This window comes from Ovis aries, chromosome 22 (genome assembly GCF_016772045.2).
Source record: "Ovis aries strain OAR_USU_Benz2616 breed Rambouillet chromosome 22, ARS-UI_Ramb_v3.0, whole genome shotgun sequence".
NCBI lineage: Eukaryota > Metazoa > Chordata > Mammalia > Artiodactyla > Bovidae > Ovis > Ovis aries.
The window spans coordinates 33,699,084-33,714,053 of NC_056075.1; the positions used below are offsets into that span (position 1 = coordinate 33,699,084).

Here is a 14,970-nt window from a genome sequence, read left to right on the forward strand (position 1 = left end):
CACTCCAGTACTCTTGCCTGGAAAATCCCATGGACGGAGGAGCCTGGTAGGCTGCAGTCCATGGGGTCGCTAAGAGTCGGACACGACTGAGCGACTTCACTTTCATGCATTGGAGAAGGAAATGGCAACCCACTCCAGTGTTCTTGCCTGGAGAATCCCAGGGATGGGGGGAGCCTGATGGGCTGCTGTCTGTAGGGTCACACAGAGTCGGACACGACTGAAGCGACTTAGCAGCAGCAGCAACAGCAGCAGGTATTATATAAGTAATCTAGGGATAATTTAAAGTATAAGGGAGGATACGCCTATATTATATGCACACAGTGCTAAGCTGCTCCAGTCATGTTGGACTCTTTGCGACCTCCTGGACTGTAGCCCATCAGGTTCCTCCGTCCGTAGGAGTCTCGAGGCAAGAATACTGGAGTGGGTTGCCATTCCTTTCCCCAGGGGATCTTCCCAACCAGGGACTGAATCTCCATCTCTTAGGTCTCTTGCTTTGGCAGGCAGGTTCTTTACCACTGTTGCCACCTGGGAAGCCCTATATGCAAATACTGCTGCTGCTAAGTCGCTTCAGTTGTGTCCGACTCTGTGCGACCCCATAGACGGCAGCCCACCAGGCTCCCCTGTCCCTGGGATTCTCCAGGCAAGAACACTGGAGTGGGTTGCCATTTCCTTCTCCAAGGCATGAAAGGGAAAAGTGAAAGTGAAGTCGCTCAGTTGTGTCCAACTCTTCACGACCCCATAGACTGCAGCCCACCAGGCTCCTCTGTCCATGGGATTTTCCAGGCAAGAGTACTGTAGTGGGTTGCCATTGCCTTCTCCGATATGCAAATACTACCCCATTTTAAACACCGTACTTGAGCATCCAAGGATTTTGGTATCCTCAGGGGTTCCAGAACCAATCGCCCTCAGATATGAAGGGACAACTGTGTGTGTACCATCTATGTTCATTATGAGCCATCATTTTTGAACAAGACTTCATGTCATCTGAGCACTGGAAGGAGGATCTCTCTTGATATTAACAGTAACCCTAGATCCTAGCCCAGGTTACCTGCCATCTGTGTTAACGATGTGGTCCCTACTCTGGATATAAACTCAAGTTCAAATCTAGGCACAGCTGAAATAGCTAGTAAGCGGGAATAGCTGTTCACAGAATTATAGAGTATTGGGAGCTGCATGAGGCTGGGAAAGGAAGGATGGAGGCAAGCTGCAGGAGAAGGGACTTGTCAGAGAATAGACAGTGGGTTATCAGGGGACTGGAAGAGCCTGCCTGGCAGGGAGTGGGGGGTGGGGCACAAAGCCACAGGGGAGTGATGATCAGGCCAGGCCACACAGCACAGGTCTCAGTGGAGGCCCTTGAACAGGGTGCTTTTTGTCCCAGTGGCACCACGGGAAGCCAAGGCAGATACAAAACCAAGCCCTGCCCAGTAGCCTGGAAGATACCCCCTCCCAGCAACACTGCAGCTGAGAAATCAGAGACTCCTTTCTGAGCTCTGCTCAAGGTCACTATTAAAGGAAATAAAAAACGCAGAAAACAGATTGCACAGGCTCTCAAATTTCCCCGGGGCCTTGGTGGAGCCAGGGGTGTCCCTGCCAAGGGGTGTGTTTATCCTTCCAGTTCCTGAGTGAGGAGGGCAGGAGAAAAGGTTTGTTTCTGAAGCTTGATAAACTCCCTACTTTTGAGGCTCTGGCTCAGATCCCATGGGCTTTTCCCTCTGTGTCATCTCTGTGGTCCAACTTTTGTCCTTCCTGGAGTATGTTTCATAAATAGCACTTGGTTGTAATCCTTCTTTCTCCTGGGCTGCAGCTTGCGTTGCTCCACCAGTAAGTGTTATATGTAAACAGGTCCCTATTTTGTTTTAAAAAAGTGTTATTTGTGTGGTTATAAGAAAGATCCAGGTGGCCTGCCTGGTTTGGAGGGGGGATGGGCGGATTGGAGAAAAGAAGGGACAAAGCAGACATTAACTCATTCCAGAGACTGTGTCCCTAATTAAGCAAAAGTCATTCAGTCATGCTTGTTGATTGAAAGAGACCAGGTCCAAGCGCCCTAAGAGAAAAGGAACTTTAAAATATACCCAGGCAGTTTACGTTTTCAGTAAAGGTAGCCTTCAAATTCAGACCCTGGAATACTGGAGGCCTGTCTCCCAATATTTTATATAAAGAGTAATCATGGTTTAATGATGTAGTTGAAGCAGTGATGATATTGCTTAAAATGACAGCTGTGCTGGTGTAGAGTTGGACAACTCAGGTTGAGATCCTAGCGCTTGGGTCCCACTCTAGTTGAGCGACTAGAGCAAATGTTTTGGCTTTCTTGAGCCTCAGTTTCCTCATCTGTGTGGTAGAAATATCAATACCATCCACTGGGTTGTTTGTGAGAATTAAAGGACCTGATGAGGGAGAAATCTTAGAACCGTAATTTCAAAGCAGAGAACTCCTTGAAAGGTAATTTATCCAGTTCCCCTTCTGTAATGATCAAAGAAAGTGAAGACCAGAGAGGTAAAGTCCTCTGTTCACAGTCACCCAGCAAGACCAAGACCCAGGTCTAACTTGGGGTCATTCCATCAAGTGCCATCCACAAGTGCAGTGGCATCGAGCTATTCAACCATATTAATCCACCAGCGGGGCGGTTTTTTTTCTTCCACCCAAGTGGGTCAGCAAATTTAATTCTTCATTGAAACTGCTCCCTTTCTGCTTCACTTCAGCTGAGGGATGGTATACAGACAGCATTTCAACAGGGCTAGCGATGGGCTTTCTGATAAAGGGGGCCATGTGACCATTTCAGGAGCAGCGAGCCACACCTCTGAAACATGATCAGGCACTCTAAAACTTTGAAGCCATAACTTCTACATGTATAGATGATTGCTCTTCTAGAAGAGAAATAACAAAGCTATAAAGTTAACAGAAAGAGTGAGGAAGGAGTTTGGGAGAGAATGGATACATGTATATGTATGGCCAAGCCCCTTCGCTGTTCACCTGAACAGCGTTGTTCATTGGGTATACCCCAATGCAAAATAAGAGGTTTAAAAAAAAGTGAGAAAGGCAGGTAAATAGTAATAGAACTTTTCAAACACCGTTAGCACAGAAGTCCAGTAATAGAAAAGTGCTATGAGAATAAGACCCATTGTTTCTCAAAGGAACTTGTAGTCACAGTAAGAAATGTGCATTATGGCCTTGCATGATCAAACCCCAGCTCACTGGTGCTTAGGGCTTTCTACCTGGCCTACAGCTGGTTTAAGATGACTCTGTAAACTCCGCAGCTGAAAGTGGAAAAAGGTAGATGAAGTGCTTGTAAGAGAATCAAAATGAAGAGTCTGAGCTGTTCTCAGTTCTGGAGCCTGCAGCCACAATACAGATACCATTATGTCTCCCACTTTGTTCTAGGCTATTTAAAGAGAATTCAGTCCTTTATTTCCCCTGAATGATTTTTTTTTAAGTCATTTATCAGTTTTTATTGCCAAAAGTCTCTATTCTTTTTTAAAGGAGGAAGTTGGGAATATGAAGGCTGATAATTCTTCTCCTTAGCCTGACTTTAAACTGACTTTGTTTCCCAATGTAAGTGTATTTTTGCAAACGTAGTTTCAGAGAAGGAATGGAGCCAGTTTCCTCTCCTTCACAAACCTGAGGATGGCAAGTGATTAGGAGGTTTGCCCAGGAGAGCAGATGTTGTAACTCGACTTCATCAGCTTCACACCTTTCACTGACTGTGACCTTGAACCAGGAAATTGAGAACAGCACTGCTGAGCTGTTTGCTTAATAATGTGGGGTTTTATGTGTTCGCCTCTTCCTCATTGCATTTGGAGGAGTGAAATGGGAAAAGTGTAGTCATTTCCTGAACCATTTGCTCTTTTCAGGACCCTTGAAAAATGATTACATGCCTTATTTGAAAATTAAGGTGCTTGTGGTCTTTTGTTTTATTACATATAGTACTATCTTGAGTATCTTGATAAGGAAAAAAAGTAACCTTAATGAATTTGAACTCTGATTGAACACACATTCACTTCCTACTTTCATTCACTTACATAAAATTTTGCATCTTTTCGCAGTTCCTATGTGTGCTGTTTTGCCACCTTTCTGTGCATTTGGCACTTCGGTGGGTTGCCTGCATCTGCGTGCTCATCACTTTAAATAGCTGTGTAGTATTTTATTCTCCCTGTCCTCTGTCCCTTGCTCAGCCATCGCCTCATTGTTTCTAGTTTTTCACTCTTAAAGATGGTGCTACTGGCTGCATGTTCGTGGAAGTGTGTGGGTTTTCCCTTGGGACCCCAAGTTCCTAGAAAGTCACTTTTTCTCTAGGGAGCCGTCCGGGAATGGGGAGGAGGCAGCCACGTGGAGCCTGGGCATTTTTGCCGGTCAGCAGAGAAGGGGGAGGCCAGTGTGATGTTCCCAGCCCCAGTGTGAATGGTCCTATGGAAAAGTCCAGCGTGCAGTTCACTGCTGATTCAGTCACAGGCCTTCAGGGCCGGGCGGACTGTGCCAGTCTCCTGCCCCTGCTGAGCTCCGAGCATGTTGAGTTTTTATTATTTCAGGGAAGAAGGAAACTCGCTGCCGGTCATCGCAGGACGAAGCGTAGTTCTGATGCAGAGGGGGGTGCTTTCGGATGGAGACATGAGGTACCACCTTCACTCTTTTCCTTCCTGTCGGTCTTATTCTGTGCCTTGGTGTGTCCCAACCTGGGGATGCCCTCTCCTTAAATCTTGAAGCATGAATGAATCATCGCAAAAATATTTAGACAAAGCAGCTATGAAAACCAGAGCTCTGGTTCCGATTGAAGCAGCCCTAGGGAATTGTGTGCCTGGTGATGTGTTTACTTTGGTGCTGATGAATGTCTGCAAACAGAGCTACTGGGAATCCTATTCATGGAGACACTTTAGAAAATAAATAGGAGCGGGTTTGGGTGCTTCTATATTCCCTTCCAAATATAGAAAGGTATAATTCACATTTTGAGCAGCCTAGGGGATCTGTGAGAAGATAAAACCTGTATTTATTCACTCCGGTGATGGGGAAAATAATACTTGTGCCGAGTGTATTGTAAAAATTTATTGTGCGCCTTCTGAGGTTTGTTACTTCTTTGTAAAGTAGGCACAGTATTTTCATCCTATAATGTTTTCTGGTACGAGTGACTGTGGATTCTTCAAGGAAGTCTTTTTGTATAAATAACCATCGGAGCTTGGTTGTAATTCTTTGCCTCTTGATGTTGCTGAAATGACTGAGTTGGCTGTGTACTGTGAAATTTGAGGTTCTGAAAAATGGCTCTCAATCTAAGAGGTTAGAATTATCTAGTTCCTTCCTGATAATCAATGCTGGCATTAGCTGTGTTCCTAGCAGAGATTTGAGCTTACTGGAACGCATCTGGGAGTTGAAGACAGTGGTCCTTCCCCATATGAGCGAGGAACCACCACAGCAGGCAGCAGGAAGGATGGTGAGGAAGCACCATAGTCAGCCAGCCTGCTTCTGTAAATTGGCTGCTCATTGTATCTGAGTGCGCACTTGAACACACTTCCTAAGTCAGTCCTTCTCCGAGGCCTTCTTGGCTCTTGTGATCTTGCTTGTCTGGCCCAAATTAAGCATGGTGATTTTGTGGTCAGATTTTTTTTTTTTTTTTAAATCTGCAGCCAATTGTGTAACACATGAGCTTTTAAGAGGATTTTGGAACTTTTAATTCAATGGTTTATCAGAGCCTTGCACTTAACTGCAGGGTTCAAAACCAGAATCCGGTGTTTCTCCTCAGCGCAGTAATCTTGGCCAGTGTGTTCAGAATGTAGAAAGGTCAAGTTAGAGACTAAGTCTATCAGCACAAAATCAGCAAAGGGAGGGGACAGAATGGGGCCTGGGGAGGGTAGAAGGGGAAGGCCTAGTATCTGGCTTTAAAAGTACCCTGGCTGGTCTTTTTTTGTTAGATCCTTCCATACCTCTCATTTGTACTCTGTAGAACAAATGTGGGTAATGATTATTCACAGACTTCATTAAAGCATTAAACACTATTAAAAAATATTAATGGAACAACAAGGCCCTACTGTAGAGCACAGGGGACTGTATTCTTCCGTAATGGAAGAACATATGAAAAAGAGAATATAGATATTCAGATATGTGTATCTGGATCACTTTGCTGCACAACGTTGTAAATCAACTATAGTTCCAAAAATCAATTTAAAAAAATATATCAATGATCCTTGTTCCTGGTGACTTGGGGGATATCTCAAGTGGTTCCTCCACCATTTATGCCATTTGTCAGATTGAGAAGGGCTGGTTTCCAGTGATCCGGACTGGAACAAAGTGTGATTGTCCACCTCTTGGGGACTGTGTGATAGCCGTTTTCACATGTGGTAGCATCTCCTGCAGAAAAGCTAAATAAACCTGAGAGGACAAGAACAGCCACTTTTAGAAAATCTTATCTTCAGGGGAGGATAGTCAGCTGAAGAAGTTTTTAATCTGGATACTTGAAAGCTTCTTATCACCCTGTTCGTTCCCTCCCCGGCCCCCCACCTTTTGAGAACCTGCTGAGGTGTGGACCAGACCACCTTCATCTCTGTGCACTTGGCTGATGGATTAGTACCATCTCTTTGGAGCTTTTGAGGGTCTTATGATTCTGTCCCACAGCAGTTGTTTATCTAACAATCTGCTTGGGTCTGGCCATTGATCTCCAGACGGTAACTTTATGAGCTGCTAACGCTGGGATGGCAGAGCTGCCCTCCCCACACTGTGCTGATATGAGTTATGGGGCCACCAAGGCAGTGCTGGAGACTCACTCAAACGTTGTGCAGACACGGGCACATCAGGATGACCTTGATGGCACAGAGGTGTTTCCTGGAAGCGTCTCAGTTGTTGCTGTTAATTTCGGTTTAATGTTCAGCTCAGCTGTCACCTTGCAGATTTCATGAAGAGCCATAAATCCCACACGTGACCCCAAATATAGCCATGCTGCTGACCCAGGGTGCCTTCCACAAGGCTGTGCTCCCCGAGGCATATCTCCTGTGACCTTCTGGCCCAGAGCTAAGGGGCCCAAAGGCTGCAGCCCTGTGAAGAGTGGCATTTGATAGGGTGGACGAGCTGGTGCTTCCTACCTTGTTTAGGAGGGAGAGGCACTGGTCTACCCCCCAGGACTGGGACCTCTGCTTCCACTGCCTCTGGAAGTAACCAAGAGGCTTAAAGCAAGAGCAGAGACAGGAGTGAAAGGTCAAGGTCAAAAGGGCCCAGACTAGTGCTGAGGCCCTCAGGCTTCAGCGGGTGTGAGTGTCTCCAAGAAAACACGCAGGCCTGGGAATCAGAGCCTGGATCTAGGGCGAAGCCTGGGAATCTGTTTTAACAGAGAAACCCTGGAATAAGGTGTTAGACCACAGAATAAACATGGGCACTGCCACTGTCTAGCTTTGTGATCTTGGACAAGTTAATGCAATCTGTTCTATGAGTTATGGGGTTAATGCCTCATAGAGTTATTATAAAGATTACATGAGATATAATATGTAAGGCAGCAAGTGTTCAAAAAGCGGTACTTAATAGAACAGTAGAACTGTATTGATTATAGTTGTTACTATTGACACATAGGAAGAAGTTTAAAAAGTTAGGGAAAGAGGTGAAATTGCAGTAGAAAACAGAAAAATGGGGTATTCAGGGACATCTCTCAACAATTGCACAAAAAAAGTATGAATCCAAAAATTTCAAAAAAGTGATGTTCAAAGCAGACCCGATCTTGAAATTCATTTGCAGCAAGTGTTTTTAACTAATAAATAATAACTTTTAAAAATCTTTGAATAGGTAACTTATTCATAGATACAAAAAGAGGTATACAGTCAAAATTCTTCCTCCTTCCTACTATCCTACCCTTGGCCCCTAGAACACAGGTAATCACTTCTGATGCTACTTAATACATAACATGGACTTCCCAGGTGGCACTAGTGGTAAAGAGCCCACCTGGCATTGCAGGAGACTGACAGGTAAGACTCAGTTTGGATCCCTGGATCGGGAAGATCCCCTGGAGGAGGGCGTGGCAACCGACTCCGACTTCTGCTTGGAGAATCCCATGGACAGAGGAGCCTGGCAGGCTATGGTCCATAGGGTCGAAAAGAGTCGGATATGACTAAAGAGACTTGACAGGCATGCACGTGGTAAATAACATGAGTAATAATAATGACATTTATTTACAGCTTGCTGCTGCTGCTAAGTTGCTTCAGTCGTGTCCGACTCTGTGCGACCCCATAGCTGGCAGCCCACCAGGCTCCCCCGTCCCTGGGATTCTCCAGGCAAGAACACTGGAGTGGGTTGCCATTTCCTTCTCCAATGCATGAAAGTGAAAGTGAAGTCGCTCAGTCGTGTCTGACTCTCAGCAACCCCATAGACTACAGCCTACCAGGCTCCTCCGTCCATGGGATTTTCCAGGCAAGAGTACTGGAGTGGGGTGCCATACATGCCAAACACAGTTCTAAGTGCTTTGTGGCTATTAACTTGTTTACTAGCTTTGGGACAGAGGCTGTTATTGTTGTTTTGACAAATGAGGAAACTGAAGCACAGAGAGGTTAGGTTAAGTAACTTGCCCACGATCGTTCAGCAATGTGCTGGTGCAGGGTTTCCAACGTCCAGTCCCAAAATCTGTGTATTTATCCTTTGTATCATCCTGCAGGAGTCTCTTTATGCAAATCCAAGCGAAATACTAGTTTTTCCTGACAGGTAGCACAGTGTTCTCACTGTTCTACTGGTTTGTTTTGCTCTTCACTTAATGCTACTTATTGGAAATCATGCCACAGCAAGACAGAGAGAGCCTCCCCATTCTTTTTTAACAATACTGTTTGATTTGGATTCAAGACCCTCTCTTTTAGAGTCCATCCAGGAAGTAGAGACCGAACTGGATCTTGATACTTGCCCTGCTGGTTATTATAAGAGGGAGTGGCTAATTGAATAAACTTAGGTCTGCCAGCCAGGTCTTTTCAAGGAGACTTGCTATTATTAAGTTTCAAAATTGGAAATGGGAACAGTGGAGGGGAAAAAAAATGGAGGAGAACTTGTCCAAAAGTATTTCCAAACAATGTCAGACACAAAAGAAAGACTTAAGCACAATGATTGTCCCGTGTCCTGCGGAATCAGCGGCTGGGGCTTCCTAACATAAGCCCCTCTCAGGAATCAGTCCCCTTCCTACGTGTGAGACTGTGCTCAATTCATGTCACTGCTGCAGCCTGGCAGCAGTAACTGGCAGAGTGGGAGAGATGGCACAAGAAGGACAATGGGGTGGAAGGGAGGTAGATAATCCCCAGGAAGAGGGAGCCTGAAGCTTCACAACTAGTAGGTGGTAGACTCTAGCCTCTTGGACTCTTTCTTGCAGAATATATCCACAGGCAACAGTCTAGTCCACTTGGGTTTTGTGTTTTATTTTTTTGGGTTTTGCTTTTTGTTGCTTTCGGCTGGGCTGGGTCATCATTGCTATATGAAGACTTTCTCTGATTGAGTCGAGTGAGGGCTTCTCTCTAGTTGTAGGGCAAGGGCTTCTCGTTGCACGGCTTCTCTTGCAGCAGAGCACAGGTGTGTAGGCTCAGCAGTCATGGTGCACGGGCTTAGTTTCTCCGAGGAGGCATGTGAAATCTTTCCCGAGGAGGGATTGACCCGGTGTCCTTTGCATTGGCAGGCGGAGTCTTAACCACTGGACCACCAGGAAAGTCCGGTCCAATTGGTTTCTCCCTGGCTTTTTTCCCCTGGTGATTTCTCAATGATTGTTTCTTCCTCTTACTTGTCTTTTGTTACATAGTCTAATCATCAGGGTTTGCTTTCCCAGACTTAAGCTACAGGTGGAGTTTTCTCAAAGCCTGTGCCTCTTAGCGGGACTTCCCTGGTGCCTCTTGGCAAGATGAACTCGATGGGATTGAGTTGATAATCACTGTTTGATGCACATCTTTGGTAGAGAAAGACCTGGGTTTCAAAATAGGTTTTTTAACCTATTTCGGTTAGGAGGAAAAATGAATACGGACTGACTCAAATCCAGAAGGAGGAAGCAGATCTGAAGTTCATTTTAAAAATGAGATTTCAGTTTAGGGGAAGAATGTTGTTGTTCTTGTTCAGTAGCTAAGTCGTGTCTGACTCTTTGTGACCCCATGGACTGCAGCACTCCCTGTCTCTCACTGTCTCCTGGAGTTTGCCCAAGTTCATGTCCATTGAATCAGTGATGCTATCCAATCATTTCATCCTCTGCTGCCCTCTTCTCCTTTTGTCTTCAGTCTTTCCCAGCACCAGGGTCTTTTCCAGTGAGTCAGCTGTTTGCATCAGGTGGCCAGATTATTGGAGCTTCAGCCTCAGCATCGGTCCTTCCAATGAGTATTCAGGGTTATTTCCTTTAGGATTGACTGGTTTGATCTCCTTGCTGTCCAAGGGACTCTCCAAGTCCAAGAGTCTTCTCTGGCACCACAATTGGAAAGCAGCAATTCTTTGGCACTCAGCCTTCTTTTTGGGGAAAGAGTAAGAAAGGGAAGTTGTCCTTACCTCCCATAAGAGATTTAATCGGGATGAGAATCATATTTCATATTCATTTTTAAGGTACTTTTTAGAACCATGGGAAGTATTTTCTTTGAAGTGTGTATCTTTACATGCATACTTTTGTGTTCCTATTTTTAAAGCAGTTTATTTTCCAAATTCTGTTCTGAGAGAAACTGAGTCCTTTTCTTTACGTAACTTATAGCTGAGCCTGTTTTTCTTTGTTTTGTTTTGTTTTGTTTTGTTTTTTTTCTCTTTGGCTGTGCTGTGGCTTACAAGATCTCAGTTCTCTGACCAGGGATCAAACCCCTCGCCCTCAGCATGGATCGCACAGAGTCCTAACGACTGGATGGCCAGGGAATCCCCAGAGCCTGTTTTTCTTATAAAAGATACTTGCTGGTGTAGTTTTACTTATCACCCCTGAGGTTGGGTTAATGGCAGCCTAAAGATATCACAGGTTGTTTATTATTTGGATATCATTGTACAGATTGCTTGAAAATAATCTATATTTTAGAAAACAAAAGTAAAATTTTATCTCTTAAAGGGCTTAAACTTGACCTCCAGCCTGTGAGACTTAATGCTTCTCTTGTTAGGGTCTTTGTTGTTTAGCTGCTAGGTTGTGTCCAGCTCTTTTGCAAACCCATGGACTGTGGCCATAAGTTAGCTAAAGACCTGTCAGGAGTCAGTGAGCAAAGGCAGATTCGAGAATTTTATCAAGATAGCAGCCCATGAGAAATACTGACAGATGCTAATTATTATTATTACATGTAAAATGGGTGTGATTATACCCCATCCTTCTATCTCAGAGGTGTCAGTTGAAGACCAGAGATTCTGTAAATGTGTGAAATATGGTGTAGATATTTTAACTTGCACAGAGAACACCATCCATGGAGGTCATTGACACTGTGGCAATAAGGAAACCAGTCCTGCTCCTCCCCAAATGGGGTGTCCTTGACCAGTACAGAAACACTTTTGCTGACACTCATCTCTGAGCTTTTATGGAGGCTTTAGAGTGGGAGAAGACGCCACGGGAAGACCTGCTGTCACCGAAACTCCCCACTGTTTTGTGACAGTCACAGAGGCCCCAGGGAATTCAAGAGAGGAAGCTGATGCTCTGTGAAAGCAGAGACTCACCGACCCAGGGCACACGGGATAATGCAGACCTCTGTCTGACCCCAAGTCCAGGGCTCTTTTGTACTGCCTCTCCGGGGGAAATCGTTTAGTCGCTCAGTCGTGCCCGACTCTTTGCGACCCTGTGGACTGCAGCCCACCAGGCTCCTCTGTTCATGGGATTCTCCAGGCAAGAATACTGGAGTGGGTTGCCATTTCTTTCTTCAGGGAATCTTCCCGACCCAGGTATTGAAGTCATGTCTCCTGCATTGAAGACAGATTCTTTACCACTGAGCCACCAGGGAACCCTGGGGGAAGTAGGAAGAAGGAAAATTGGCATCACCCCTGTAAACAGAGGAAACAAAGGAGAGGGGGAGTCTTTAGAAGGTAGGACACCAGACTGAGGACATTTCTCTTTTAGAAATAAAATGATACGACAGAAGAAATTTGACCTTATAAAAGCAGAAGATAAAGTCACGTTGAAGCTGAAAACAGCGATAAGGAATCTGAATGTTGAACTTACACAACTCATCTGTGATGTGGGCCAAAGTAGGAGGGGAAAGGCCACCTCCTTTCAGATTCTGATAAACTCAAGTAACATTGAGTGAAGATTCAGAGTAAAGGACCCTTGGACCAGGGAACAAACTCAGCTTTCACTTTACTTATCCCAACTTTAAAAAAAAAATTTTGTTTTAATATGAACCATTTTTAAAGTCTTTATTGAATTTGCCACAGCATTGCTTCTGTTTTATGTTTGGGGTTTTGGCTGCAAGGCATGTGGGAGCTTAGGTCTCTGACCAGGAATCGAAACCTCATCCCCTGCATTAAAGTCTTAACCACTTAACCACCAAAGAAGCTCCTTCTTCCAACTTTTGAACAAAGTTTTGGGAGGGTGTTGGACACATCACTCTAACAAATACTCAAGGGCATAGGGCTCTGGAACTCTGACATGAAGAAGACCTGGGATGGTCCCACTCTGCTGATATCTAGCTGGGTGACTTTGAACAACTCCCTGCCTCTCTGTGGACCTCAGTTTCCGTGTCTGCCAAAGGAGCAAACAAAACCTGATTCATTCATTCATTCATATGACACTTTTAAAATCCTGATTATCTCAACTAAAACCTTTCTTGCAGTATTTAATAGAAGTGGCAGGAGTGGATATATTTGACTTTTTCCTGAGTGGGAAGCATTCAGCCTTTTAGTTAACTATCAAGTCAGAAAAAAACAGGAATTTTGAAACTTGAGAATTGTACTCCGGGAAGCAGATTCACAGAAAGCTCTGAGAACTGCTCTACCTGTTAGAAGTCAAAGGCAAAATTATATACATTTTTGAGACATAGGATCATACATCGAAATTGCATACTGGGGATTTTGGTGGTCCAGTGATGAAGAATTCACCTTGCAATTCAGAGGACACGAGTTCAATCCCTAGTCGAGAAACTAAAGTCCCATATGCCATGGAGCACCTAAACCCTTACCCTACAACTACTGAGCCTGCATGCCTCAACAAAGATTCCACATGCCACAACTAAGACCCAAAGTAGCCAAATAAATAACTTAATTTTTTTAAAAAAATGACATGCTGGTATTTCACATGAAGTTCACCAAAGACACATAGTCCAGGTAAGCACATACAAAGCCAGCAGCAAGTCACTATGACCCCTTGCAGAATCAGGAAAGAATGTTATATACATTGCTAGCATCAGAAGAAAAAAGAAGTATTGATCTCTGCAGCTGAGCAGGCAGCCCCATCCTAGAAGCTGCTGCTGCTGCTGCTGCTGCTAAGTCACTTCAGTCATGTTCGATTCTGTACGACCCCATAGATGGCAGCCCACCAGGCTCCCCTGTCCCTGGGATGCTCCAGGCAAGAATACTGGAGTGGGTTGCCATTTCCTTCTCCAATGCATGAAAGTGAAAAGTCAAAGTGAAGTCGCTTAGTTGTGTCCGACTCTTAGTGACCCCATGGACTGCAGCTTACCAGGCTCCTTTGTCCATGGGATTTTCCAAGCAAGAGTACTGGAGTAGGGTGCCATTGCCTTCTCCGCATCCTAGAAGAGCCCTGGTTAATGTATAATGCAGAGGCTTACTGTACATTAGGGAGGGAGGGGAAGCCCAAACAAACACAGAGAGTTTATGTTTAATTTTTTCTTGCCCTGCCTAAAAATATAAAGTTTATTTCATCAAATATGATATTAGCAGTGGGTTTTTCATAGATGCCCTTTGCAGGCTGAGTTAGTTCCATTGTAATCCTAGTCTAATTATCATTTTTCTCATAGCAAGGTTTTCGGTTTAGTTCAGTCACTCAGTCATGTCCAACTCTTTGAGACCCCATGGACTGCATCAAGCCAGGCTTCCCTATCCATCACTGTCTCCCGGAGTGTGCTCAAACTCATATCCATTGAGTCGGTGATGCCATCCAACCATCTCATCCTCTGTCATCCCCTTCTCCTCCCGACTTCAATTTTTCCAGCATCAGGGTCTTTTCCAGTGAGTCAGTTCTTCGCATCAGGTGGCCAAAGTATTGGAGTTTCAGCTTCAGTATCAGTCCTTCCAAGGAACATTCAGGACTGATTTCCTTTCGGATTAACTGATTGGAAGTCTGTCACTGTTTCCATTGTTTCTGCATCTATTTGCCATGAAGTGATGGGACCAGATGCCATGATCTTAGTTTTCTGAAGTTGAGTTTTAAGCCAACTTTTCCACTCTCCTCTTTCACTTTCATTGAGAGGCTCTTTAGTTCTTTGTTTTCTGCCATAAGGGTGGTGTCATCTGCGTATCTGAGGTTATTGATATTTCTCCTGGCAGTCTGGATTCCAGCTTGTGCTTCATCCAGCCTGGCATTTCTCATGATATACTCTGCATATAAGTTAAATAAGCTGGGTGACAACATACAGCCTTGATGTATTCCTTTCCTAATTTGGAACCAGTCTGTTGTTCCATGTCCAGTTCTAACTGTTGTTTCTTGACCTGCATAGAGATTTCTTAGGAGGCAGGTAGGGTGGTCTGGTATTCCCATCTCTTTAAGAGTTTTCCAGTTTGTTGTGATCCAGAGTCAAAGACTTGAGTGCAATCAATAAAGCAGAAGTAGATGTTTTTCTGTAACTCTTTCACTTTTTCGATGATCCAGAGGATGTTGGCAATTTGATCTCTGGTTCCTCTGCCTTTTCTAAATCCAGCTTGAACATCTGGAAGTTCACAGTTCACATACTGTTGAACCCTGGCTTGGAGAATTTTGAACATTACTTTGCTAGCGTGTGAGATGAGTGCAATTGTGCAGTAGTTTGAGCTTTCTTTGGCATTACCTTTCTTTGGGATTGGAATGAAAACTGACCTTTTCCAGTCCTGTGGTCACTGCTGAGTTTTCCAAATTTTCTGGCATATTGAGTGCAGGAATTTCACAGCATCATGTTTTAG

General features: G+C 44.6%; 1 protein-coding gene across 10 annotated transcripts in view; it reads left to right on the forward strand.

Moving 5' to 3' along the window:
* Positions 1-14,970, forward strand: part of CASP7 (caspase 7) — a 42,714-nt gene that overhangs the window by 14,979 nt on the left and 12,765 nt on the right. For 6 of the 10 annotated variants that reach the window (XM_012102956.4, XM_060404498.1, XM_042239042.1 and 3 more), the window contains one exon: positions 4,524-4,607. The exons of the other annotated variants lie outside the window; for them this stretch is intronic. In XM_012102956.4, the coding sequence (XP_011958346.1) occupies positions 4,524-4,607 (84 nt within the window). The remainder of the gene's footprint in view (positions 1-4,523; positions 4,608-14,970) is intronic. 10 annotated transcript variants of the gene reach the window in all.